The 12,419-nt window shown below is 42.5% G+C and overlaps 2 protein-coding genes across 2 annotated transcripts; one reads left to right on the top strand and one right to left on the bottom strand.

The window, feature by feature from the left end:
* Positions 1–6,273: 6,273 nt before the first annotated feature.
* msrb1a (methionine sulfoxide reductase B1a) lies at positions 6,274–8,418 on the bottom strand. Its single transcript, XM_068750094.1, has 4 exons — positions 8,330–8,418; positions 7,289–7,431; positions 7,067–7,181; positions 6,274–6,955 (listed from the first exon to the last, which is right to left on the bottom strand). The coding sequence occupies exons 1-4, from the start codon at positions 8,382–8,384 to the stop codon at positions 6,936–6,938; spliced, it is 333 nt and encodes a 110-aa protein (XP_068606195.1). The 5' UTR covers positions 8,385–8,418; the 3' UTR covers positions 6,274–6,935.
* Positions 8,419–8,815: 397 nt separating this feature from the next.
* Positions 8,816–11,579, top strand: LOC137905569 (zinc finger protein 852-like). Its single transcript, XM_068749815.1, has 2 exons — positions 8,816–8,984; positions 9,520–11,579. Exons 1-2 carry the CDS (start codon positions 8,816–8,818, stop codon positions 10,686–10,688), a joined length of 1,338 nt encoding a protein of 445 aa, XP_068605916.1. The 3' UTR covers positions 10,689–11,579.
* The last annotated feature ends 840 nt before the right edge of the window (positions 11,580–12,419 follow it).

Below are 12,419 nucleotides of genomic sequence, written 5' to 3'. Positions count from 1 at the left end.
AAACACTATGATCTGGACCTTATGAAGCCCACCGGGATTACTAATCAAGAAAGAGAGGAGATCAGGATGAGCTGGGCTAGGTTTGGCTGGGTGGGTGGAGGTTGGCTGGGGGGGTGGGCGAAGTCGGTCTGTGGTGCTGTACCCAAATCTCTGATTAGGGGAGCATAAAAGATGACAAGCGGACGCACAATCAACCAGACTCACCCTGGTGTGGCCTGAAAATAAGGATCTCCGCGAACAATGTGCCACATCACCTTAAGCATTCCCTTTGAAGATTCCAGATCAGCCTTCTGCGTCTGTGTCGGGGATCGGGGTCCTGTCTCAGGCAAAAGCAGATCACAGTAAAGATAGCGGGCGATGTTTGCAAAACGCATGTATGTTGAAAAGCCGTCTGCGTTATTGAAGTCAGTGGCGCTCAGGAACAAGGAATGCGATGCTGCGATAAAGGCGACAATGAAGCGGCAGAAGCTACGGTATTGTTTATTTTGTCTTTGGTAGCCCTCATGCTTTTTTTTGTTTTTGTGAGTTTTCACTGTGCAAAATGATCCCACATGTTTGAACTGTTGATTTTACGATGAAACAAACTTTTCCTTGCTTTGTCCTTAATGCTATTGTAATTTTATTGCTACCCAATCGACATTTATTGCGTTTGTAACCAATGTGACGTGTCAAAGATGTGCATCTCATGCACATATAAAATCTGTTTATACTCCCTCAGCACAGTTTTCTAGTGTTTTCAGTTCATGATGAGACGAGCAGAGATATTCTCGTTGTGGTTTTATGCAAGCGCCGTGTCTTTCATTCACATGTTTTGCCGACTGACTTACAATGCCCAACCTGGAGTGCCTCGAAATTCCAGAACTTTTCTTTGACCCAGACGGAAATCGCATTTTTTTATCCTTTTGTTCATTACACAGAGATTGTGGCTAACATATGCGGGTTCTATTACATGTCAAGGGCGGCTTCCTTATATCACATACTGCGAATATTAACTCCCTGATGAAAGGAGACTCTTTATTTCTCTTTGTCACGCACTCAGAACCGATTTCAGGCTTGCGACGAAGTGACCACATCTTCTGCAGTGCGTGTGAAGCAGATCCGCAGGATCGCGTGCGTGTAGGGAACACTTACCTTCATGAACTGGATGTAACGTTGTGGTGTGTAAATGCACACCACATTTTCCCCCTCATGGCTCAAAACAGAAGCAGGTGCATTGCCGGTAAACATCCACATCTAAGCAACCCGGTCGCATACTTCACAATTAAACCAAGATGTCTCGCCAGTGGAGCCGCTCACACAGAGACACACATGTGTAGCTGTGGCTCCAGGCCCAGCCTTTGGGACCGGGGAGTAGTGGTGGTTTAATGTAATTGAGGATCCTGTTTGCTTATAAGAGCAGGATGAGCCCCAGAGGTCAGCAGATTTGGGTCCGTCTGGTGATTCTATCAGAGGATTACCACTTCCTCCTTCCTGTTTGCTTCCTCTCGGCCATGTCGCTGGGCTCAGATGCCAGCCAGGAAGAGCGTTCACACAGATAGCAAATGTTAATTACAGTCCTGTGTATTTGGGGCAATTTCCTCTTCCCTGTGCAGCTCCCATTGTCACATGTGGTTTATCTACATGTATTTTGGTTTATTGTGTGCCGATATGTCGAGTTTGTTGCGCGTACCCCCTATAATTCTCCTTCCTCTTCCTGCAGACATCACCCTGCGAGGACAGCATAGGTCTGTGTGCCAGCTGCGTCTAACAATACAACAGAGAGCCATTTTAAAGCAAAGATTTTTAATTTAGCTCAGAGCTCAACTTTTAAAGTAACGCCGCTCAGGGACAAGAGCACTTCAGCAACACCTGCTCCCTGTAAAGAGGGTTTTTCAGGACGAAGCCATCGTCACATCAAATACACAAAACAGTATTTGTTTTAAATTCCTTACTACACATCATTACAAAGTATGAATGTCTGCACTTCCTTCCTTGAACGTCTGCCTGACGCTGCAGCTTTCATCCCCCCGTCTCTGATGTTGAGCCTTTGAAAGGAGCAGCTCCACACCTGCGTCGTCTGAACTTAAAAAAAAAAAATCGCTCGAGTTGTTGAATGTGCCCCCCCCCCCCTCCACTCCCCTCCTATCCCTGCCCACCTTTACCATGTTTAGAATTCCACCACGTCACGAGCCAAGAAACATGTCGCCATGAGTAATTGTGCTGAAAAAGCACAGGATACATTTTTTAACTGGTATTGGTCTTTCAATCATAAGTATTTCAAAAGCAGTAATTAGTTGAGGGTTATTCACATTCATGGGCGTCTTCGTGACTCGCTGCAGGGGCTTATAGCAATAGCTACCAAATGAAATACACCTTTACCTAGAATTAAAAAACAATACAGTCTCTGGGTTTGGACAGTGTTTCTTATAGACGTTCGAATGGAGAACGGAGAAAGTGCATGTAATATATCGAGTGGAGTACGGTACGCGGAATCTACTTCCTTGCAGTGCATTGTACAGGGGGAAACATGTTTTGACAGTAAACTTTGAATCCTGAATCTTCAAATGTGTTATAACAGTGTACATAAACAAAACAAAACAAAGTTTGAAGTAACATAGCACCATCAACTGGTAGAAAAGTGTAATTACAATTTTAAAAAAAACACGCTTGAAGGGGAGCAGCAGTAAAACAGAGTACATTACATTACAAAAACATTTAAAATCTCGCATTCATTGAATGTCCTGTTGCACCACAGACACGAAAGAAAGTTCCTTAACTTTCTGTCAGGATGAATGCAAAATGTTAAACAAAAAAAAAGATTTTGTCCGTTTACAAATAAATGGCTATCAAGAATGTTTTTGCTTGACTGACCCTCACAATTGACTTCTTTAGAATAATAACCTCCATTGTGTAAGCATTTTAACTTCAGTTATCTAATCCTTCTTCGAACTTCAACCTCGTCAAAGGAAAACATCAAAGGGAAATATTGATGGACATTAAAGCTCATATTATCTTCAAAGACCTATAAAAAGAGAGCATTAGTTTTGAGTGTAATGTACAATTCAGTAATATCTACTGAGTATGTCATGTCCCATGAACCCAACAAGTGCAAACAACGTGGAGGAGTCCAGACCTCAATCTAGCACACGAGAGATGCCCCTCTCCACTAAAGCAACACCAGACAGCGGGGTGGAGAGCCCCAATACCAGTTTGAGTGAGCAAAACAGCCCGGAGCCCCTCTACACTGAAGGAACACAAGGCAGCAAGGTGGTGAACTCTCATACCAGTTCCAGCGAGGAAAGCAACCCGAGGCCCGCCTTCACTAAAGCAACACGGAAGCGCAAGCACATAGAAAACAACAAAAGCCTGGAGAGCAGCCAGTCCCCAATCCCAACCTGCACTACAGAGCCGATCAACACAACTGTGGGATCATCATCTGGTAATCCAAAAGCAGAAAAAAGGATGGTAAAATCCTGGCTTACGAGCATTGAAGAATATATGAACAGAAAAAATGAGAATAAAGACAGGGTGATCCCTTTCCCTCGTCTCATTCTACAAAAAGGAGACAGTGACGAAGAAGCCAGCATGTCGGAAGAGAGTGGTTAATCCTGAAACTAAATTTATCCCACAAAGCAGGCAGAGCCACAAGACACAAGTTTGGGAAATCGCCCCCATACTAGTTCCAAGATGCAAAATAGCGAGGAGATGCCCTCTACTTCACAGGAGAGCAAGGAGATTTGGGCGAAAAGTGAGGAAAGCAGTTGCAGATAGACTACCGTAATTGCCGGCCTATAAGCCGCTACTTTTTTCCCACGCTTTGAACCTGGTGGCTTATGCAATGGACGCGGCTAATTTACGTATTTTTCCCGCTTTCACAAGCTTCATGCCGCCAAAAAACTGAGCACGTCACATAATGTGACGTAAATCAAGCGTGCTCAAACTTCCCCAGTTTACAGACTCCCCGCAGCCACCTCTTCCAGCTTTTCCAGGGTGTGTGGGGGGGGGGATCCTGAGGTGTGACGGGAGAACATTGAGGAAGAAGCCAGAGATTAAATGGAGATTAAAATTCGACGGGAGAACTCTAGATTTAGTCGTTTTGTTCTCCGTGCCCCCTCCCCTGACCAAATCTAGCGTTCTCCCGTCGATGTTATTCTCCCGTCGTTGCTGACAGTGTGGTTCCGACTGTAAAGGCTGAACGGAGGAGCTCATCGCTGCCATACTAAACAATAGCAGTGAGCTGGGTGCCTGCAGCCGTTTCACGTCACACCCAGAATGCCTTGCGACGTAAACAACATCGGCGGCCCCCAAACAAAATGGATTTTATATCTTATAAGAAATAGTTATATATTTTTGTCTATGTATTTACGTAGTAAAGGTAAATTCTTGTGTTTTTAAGACCGATTTGTCAAACCAGTCAGAGCTCACTTTAAGAGCTATTTGAACAGACGGCAACAGTTTGTGAAGTTCAGAACTTGTTTCATGACCGTGGATATGGGTGAGGAGCAGTATGCCAGTAACAAATAAGGTGTTTTGCCTAATTGTTATGTTAACATATTCGAAATAAACAAACAACCAAACAAATGCCATAACTTGTGTTGTATGATATTTTTCTTTCTTTCTTTTAATTATTTGAATAAGTTTGATTGTTTATTGATAATTTTAATTGATAACAAAAGTCTTTTGTTTTCTTAACCTGATGAATTCAAATGATTAATTTTATGACTTGAAAAGCACTCAGAGAGCACAGACATCCACCAAGCAGCTCATTCCCCTCAAAATTAGATTTACACCGTCCTGTGGTGATCTGGATTAAAAGGTTCTAAATTGTTCTTGGTATCTTTATACACCAAGCATGAAACGTAAAAGTGAATCAGAGTTGATGTGTATTTTTTAACTGATTTTTAAATCCTTAAATGGGGTTTTAATGTTGAAATTAAATATTTTGTACTGACCCATTCTGGATCCTATCCAAATGAAAATTGGTGGTGAGGTTGAGATCCCCGCCCTACATGACTGTGCTACATTCCATGAACATCGGTCAATAATCAACCGAGATATTGAGGAACAAATTTTGAAGCTCCATTGACTGCAATGTTAACAAAAGATTCAAAGTGATCCAGAATCCAGGATCACTTCTGGATTGTCATCTGTTCTTGGTAACATCCCAACATTTCCTGAAAAGTTCATCAAGATCCGTCCAGAACGTTTTGAGTTATCTTGCTAACAGGCAGAAAGACAGACGCCGGCGATTACATAACCTCGCCTCGGCGGAAGTAAATACAGCAATAAGCTATCCATATATTTTTACAACTATAAATTTGCAAATGCAAAGTTTGTAACTTACTTATGTAGTAGTAATAAGTAATAAGCATGTTAAGGAGTGGTTACATTTCGTTACATTTACACTGTTACTGGCCCTTAGGCAACCATAATGCTGATCTGGCCCTCGGAGAAAATGAGTTTGACATGGCAACATGGCAGGACACAGAATCTGATCATAAACAGGAGAAAGGTGAAATTCCAGCTTGACACTGGTGCAAAGTGCAATGCAATATCAGAGGAAACATTAAACTCACTGGGTATTAGAGAAAGACTAAAAGACAAATCCACCTGCAAGCTTGTTGCGTATTTTAAAAGTAAAGTTTGTAGAGTTAGCGGGTTCTTGTGGTCATAAAATCTCAGGGCCGGTGCTTGTGTGAGGGCAGTTTTGAGTGTCTGCAGTGCCTCACTTTGGTGTGGCTGCCTGTGATGGCCCTGTGGGCGGGGTGTCGTTCCTGCAGCAGTGGTCAGTCATTGAGGGGTTGGATAAACTGCCATGGTCAGTGACACGAAGAGATTGTTTTCTCTCCTTGCAGACGTACCAGCCTGCAGATGTGATTCATGTTGTTCCTTCTTTTCGGTTATGTTAGATCGCTCGTTTGCCTGATTGGTTATGCTGATTTTGAATGTCTGCTTAGGTGAGCCTTCAGGGGGCCGAGCCAAATGTGGTCACAAACCCATGATGGGCAATTGATAGGTGATATCATATATGGGTATGAATGCAGCATAATAATATAGTTCATTAATATATATCAATCACGTGATCAGCGAGCCTTAACCACTTTATGAGGGTGAGCTCAGTATTGACATTCTCGTCTCAAAGTGACAGAACCGGAATCTTTCAAGCCATCAGAGTAAATATGAAATTCCAATCCGTCTGGAACGCGTGTCCTACAGCAAACTGAGCTTAACAGTCTCATTATTTACTGTGTGGATAAGTGACAACTTGAAAAAGTGAACACACGAAGCCATGCATAGATCAGAGGGTTTTTATTTTAAAATATATTAATTTCACTTTGAATATCAGCCACTGTGCTCTATTCACATAAAGCCTCTCAACAGTGTGAAAATATAGAGTATTTTTTTTACTTATATTCTGCTTCTAGTACAACAAACTCTGCAGATAAAGGCTGCTGTCTAACGGCTGGAAAAGAATCATGAGCTATAGTAAGAAAGGCTTTTCAAATCCTTAAGTCTATTTACTAATGTTTCTGGAAGATTGGTCACTCAAAGATTTAATCACAGAAGGAAGACAAAGATAACTTGCTCAGGGTGTGTTCACTCTGCAAGTTCGGTTCGATCAAAACTAACCGGCATGACTGCTCGGTCATTTTTTTAAAGTAACACACCGTTAATTCTTATAAGAATTCAGATGTGAGAAATCCAAATTTTAATTAGAATGTCAGAAAATGTCAAACATGATTGGTCATTGTGTATTGATTGATCCTGTATGCGTGTATGACGAGTGTTGAGACCAGTCCTCTGCTCTTGCTCTACAGTGAAGGCCATCATTCATCAGACCCCTGGTGCTCCCAGAGAGATTTGTCCCAGAACTCTTCATCCGCTGTCCACACCTTCAGCAACACAGAGAAACGTCCCCTAGTCCAGCAGCAGCAGTGCTGTCCTATCGGCTCACCTTACTGTCCGTCAACCTCACCTGTGGAGGACAAAGAGAAAGAAATGAGGGTCTGTGGGATAACAGGTCGATTTGGTTTTGTGCCTGGTGTGTATATATATATATATATATATATATATATGTGTGTAATACCTTTAGGGACGAACTTCAGTGAGCTGCTGAATATTCAGAAGCGAGACAGCCCTTTGGCTGGACCGTCATTCACAAACTCATGACCAAGGCCATTTCCACACTTCCCGCAGAGCACCTTGAACAACACAGAGCTGAATCAGGATTTTGTGCGATTCCAAAAACTGTTAATGAAAGTCTGGACTGGTTTATAAGGACTATAAACATGTTAGCTATCAATTGTACCTTATATGCCCCAGATCTCTCCTTATATTTGGAAATACTGTCCTTCGTGATGGTCTCTGTGAAAGCCGGCCAGGGAGACGAGTGATCGTACTTGGAGTGGCTGGAGAACAGCTTGTGTTCACAGCGAGCACATACATAAATCCCTGAGGACAAAGACGGGAGATGATGACCACAAAACATGGCTAACTTTTGTTACTTTTATCATTCTGAATTTTGATTTTGGTTTTTTCAGATAATTTACCTTAATGTTTTAATGAGAATAATATTTTATAAGACATTTCACATGTTTAAAGCATTGTTTATCAAAGCATTGTTTATACAAATGTATAAATGCTAATTAAATGCGTTCCTCGTCATGTAATAAATACACAAGACCCAACTCATATTACTTGATTTATTGTACTGTAATACGCAGATAACTATTGATATGTAATTACAAAAAACAAATTGGAAAAAGAGCTTTGTATTCTGTTTTATCAGAACTTGAACATGCATCTATCCATAATCATGTCGCAATGTTGTGAGTCAGCTCCTGATTGGCAGCTGACACCAACGATGGTTGCAAAACGGGGATCATTAAAAAGTCGAATCGATCCAAAAGGCACGGGATGTTCGCTTCACGACAGTAAATTCAAGTTGCATAAACGAAGGATGGATTTAACACACTTTCGTGGCTAACACTTCACAAGCATCACTTTGGCATGTTTTGCATGTTTGCACTTTTTTAAGGGTCTAATAAATTGAAAGTCTAAATTGTTATCTGTAACATAACGCTGCATCACGTTTCGTAACAAAGCGCTTGTGTAACCCGGACATGTTTGTAAAGTAAACCAACTAGATTGGATAGCGGCTAACTTGTCCTGTTTTCTTTCTGCGTTGATTCATAATCCTCACTGTTACCATTACAGTAAATGCGCTAACAGCTGCTAACAATAGCCACTTTACGTTTTCTCCACTCTTGTCCCAAGAGCTGCCTGCTAAACAAAGACCTTGAATAAAATTTTGTTAAAAAAAGAAGAAGAAGTTAAAGTGTGAGAGTACCTGGTGAGAAATGGTCTTTGAAGACCTCTCCACCGGCGAATCTACAAAACGACATTCCTCCGCTGTCCGACCGACGCTTCTGTTTTCGTCTTCCGAGAACGAATGACCTCTTCCGTAAATATCGCTGTCAAGGCCCGCCCCTCTCTCCCTCTGATTGGCTTATACTGAAATGCCTTTCGCCATGAAAACCAATCATCAAATCATCATTGTCCTTTATCCACGGACCCTATGACAGCCCCCCCGCCCTCGGCCTCCGATTGGCGTGACGAGTTGATGACGTTGACCAGTCAGCTTCTCGGTTGACCAGTCACACTTCCTGTTTACCAGTCACACTTCCTGTTCTGCCTGCTGCCTGGAATCGTGTTTTTGTCTAATATCGTGGCACAGTAAGCGGTTAAATCAAATGTTCGAGCTCGGTTAGCTGAGTTAACGCCTTCATATCGAGCTACCCTAGCGGATGTTTTGAACAATATCTCCTTATTAGACATGGACGGCACATTGTTTCAACTGAGGTCGTTTGTTCATCAGAGGTTGTCAACAGCAGCAGAAGAGATCGTCGGAGAGTTGGAGGCAACCATAACGTTAGTTTTGTATGAGGCCAAAGAGGAGGTGGACAACCTTCGACACCAGCTATACCTGCTGCAAGAGAAGTCAGGTAGGATGCTTGTCCACGCATGCGCACACCGACTGTCGCTTGTTATGTGTTGTGCTGCAGCAGCAGTCGTGAAAATCAGTCCTCTATTACCTGGACGCATACGTCTACAACGCCATTGCTAAGTGTTGGACTGCAGCATTATAATATATAAATATAATTTGAATGTAGGCTACGCTGTCTCTACACGATAGCAGTACACAAGATGCACGATTGTTGTGATTTTATAAATGTATTCACTGACTTTATTACGCTGTCTTCGCTCTGTAATACTGGATTACATTTTTACTTGCAAATAATATTATCACATATTAAAACGTAGTAATGGCACCATGCACGGCGGCAGGCGTGATAACAGATAGGAGTGGTCGTTCCATGTAATACAGTTCACAATGTGGAAATATTTTAATACTGTATATCTTCAAAGTGTAATGACCGCCACGTATTTCGGAAACTCTCAGAAAAATGGAGAAGAGGACAGTTTTCACATGGTGTCTCTCTGATGTTGAGTAACTTTTCGCCTCCATCTCTTTTGTAGCTGAAGACCCTCCACTGATCAGTAGAACAGCAGAACGCGGAACTGAATGTGAGGCCCCACTGCTCCAGCAGAACCCCGGACCCTCGTCAGCAGAACCGTCGAGCTTCAGCGCTGAGGCCCCAGGATTCCCTCAAACCACGACAGATATGGAGAAGAGTCATTGGAACGACTGCGTAGCTGAGACAGGCTTCAATATAATCAAGATAAAGGAAGAGCAAGAGGAACTTTGGGAGAGTAGTCAGGCGCAGAACTTCGTTGTTACTCCTTCTGAAATTGTGAAAGGTGAGACGCAAACATTGCATGAAATTCATTCAGTTCCTTTTGACTGCTCTGGGGCCCAGTGTGAGGATGAAGATCGGCAGCTGGTGAAAAGCCAAGGAGAACAGACAGAAAAAGTGAACTGGAAAGGACAGAAACCACAAGACCAACGCGGTAATACGAATTGCTCGTCGGCATCGCCATATGAGAAATGTTCCAAAAACGAAGAACAACGCAGTTTCTGCCATTTGTGTGGAAAAGGATTCCTGCACATTGGTCCTTTGATGAAGCACATCAAAACGCACGAGAAGAAAACAGATTGCACCGTGTGCGGGATAACGTACCGGTCCACCAAGCAGCTGATTACTCATTTGAAGCGCTATCACAACGAAACGCCTTTTTGTGGCATCTGCGCACAAAGCTTTCCTGATAGCCGTCATCTCCAGCAGCACGAGAGAATGCACACGGGAAAAGAAGACTTTACATGTCAGGAATGTGGCAAAACATTTCGCAGAAGAGACTATCTGATTGTGCACGTGAGAACCCATTCCGGGGAGAAACCGTATCAGTGCGATGTGTGCAGTAAAGCCTTCACTCAGAGCCAGCATCTCTTATATCACAAAAGAGCTCATACAGGGGAGAAACCGTATCCATGCAGCCTGTGTGATAAACATTTTAGTACCACCAGTAAGGTCAAAATACACATGCGGTACCATTTAGGAGAGAAACCATACCCTTGTGATATCTGTGGCAAACGTTTTCATGAAAGCAGACACGTGATTAGTCACAAAATCGTGCACACGGGGGAGCGGCCATATGTATGCCACGTTTGCGGGAAGAGATACAGATTTGCGCCGAGTCTTAAAGAGCACCTGCAACTTCACGAGAAGGCAGCTGCTCAGAGCTTGTGATTTGAGTTAGACAGGAAAAAGTTTAAATGCATGGCAAAATATGTTGTTTTTCATTCATGACTGCAAATAATTCCGATTTAGTTTGTCATACCAGGTATTTCAGAATGCATGCCATTAGTTCGGTTTAGGTTTAAGGTATGGTGTGTCATCGGGAGGCATTTCAGCTCATGAGGTGAGATATGCATTTGGGCATTTCTCATGGAAAGGTTTCATCAATGCATTTTGTGCATTTTATGTAAATGTCCTCTTTGTTACCTTAAAAATGGAACAAAAGGGGCAAAAATCACCAAATGGCAAAAGTTCCACTTCAGTACTTGTGTTGTTTTTTATGTGCGTGTAGAATTTTTTGTGAATAAATATTAATACTCCCTTCTTGCTTTGCTCATAGTGGTAAAAATATTATAGCTGGAGGGATGTCGCCTGGCTTTAGTGTCTGCAAACACTTTAATGAAGTGAACTGTCTAATTTATGACTTTGTGAACTGCTGTTGCAAGTCTATTTTATTTATTTTACTTTAAAAGTTCAGTCCAGTAATTCTATAAAAAAAAACTACAAGACCGATGTTCATCAACTTCACTAGAAAAATGAAAACAACAATGAGTCTGTTGTGATTTTGAGACTGCAGTACTGCAGTTTTCATAATATTGTGGGGGAAAATACTTGTAATATGTGTTGTATTGAGCTGTTCTTGATTTTAATTGATGCAAGTACTTGAATAATTGTGTATATTTCTATTGGACCCAATATTCAATGGGAGTTCAGACGGCCTGACAGGCGAGCTCATCGCCCTGCTAGTTGGAAGGTGACGCTTCTTCTGCAGTTTGGCCAGCAGATGGCAGCAGACACGCGAGAATGATTGACGCGTTGACGGCGTCGGAGGCTGAAATAAAAGAGAGAAACTCAGCATGGAACTGATTATTTGCACCGGCCTGACTTTGATTTCCAGCCATGTAGTGTCTTCTATCAAGGAGCAGCAGCTCAGTGCGTCCTACGTCACATCTTGCCCCTCACTCTACATTCTTTTATTTTTTTCCAACCCCGTATAGAAACTGAAGGAGAAGAGATTTTAATGGATGGATGAAGTTTCAATTTTTCACATTAGGGTTAGATGATGGAAAAAAGACCACATTTAGAAATACGTACCATTCAGAATGATAAAATATATTCTAGCAGTAATTCTGACGTGAATTTTTCCTGGTAGTGTAATTACATAAATGTGCATATACTAAAGGCTGAGCGCAGTTTGCGTTTGGCGCACAGAGAGGAAGCGTCGCTTTGTCAACTGTTGTTTCCCTCTCGGGTCTAATCCGGATTAGTTTCCTGCAGCCAGGACTCCAATAATCACATTATTCTGCGACCGAACGATGTCTAACGGGAAGCAGCGGTGCGTTAAACATTGAGGCAGATCTGGGGATTTAGATTTTTCTTTTTTTAACCGCGTAGAGATGATTTTGCAGTGAAGATTTTCATTAATCCGAGATCTATCCAGTGGATATTTTTTTGATTCCTGGGGGGTCGGTGGATGGTGCGCATCCCCGTGCGCAGCACGCCGCAGTCCGCAGCCCGGTTACCGCAGCCTGCATTTCTTCACCAACCTGACACTGGTGGTTCAGAGGCAGCCGATCGATCATGCTGCGTTCAGGTAACTTTTACTCCGAGCAGCACGGAAGCATCAACGTGTGTAAATGTTCTGATGTTAAGTGCTACATAGCACTTTAATAAAATTCCATT

The sequence above is a fragment of the Brachionichthys hirsutus genome, chromosome 16, assembly GCF_040956055.1.
Source record: "Brachionichthys hirsutus isolate HB-005 chromosome 16, CSIRO-AGI_Bhir_v1, whole genome shotgun sequence".
NCBI classification, from domain to species: domain Eukaryota; kingdom Metazoa; phylum Chordata; class Actinopteri; order Lophiiformes; family Brachionichthyidae; genus Brachionichthys; species Brachionichthys hirsutus.
This window is presented reverse-complemented; position numbering and strand designations above follow the sequence as displayed.

Coding starts and splice junctions, on each gene's coding strand:
- LOC137905569 (XM_068749815.1), top strand. CDS start 8,816: ATGGACGGCACATTGTTTCAACTGAGGTCGTTTGTTCATCAGAGGTTG. Junction 8,985..9,519: donor CCTGCTGCAAGAGAAGTCAG/GTAGGATGCTTG, acceptor TCTCTTTTGTAG/CTGAAGACCCTCCACTGATC.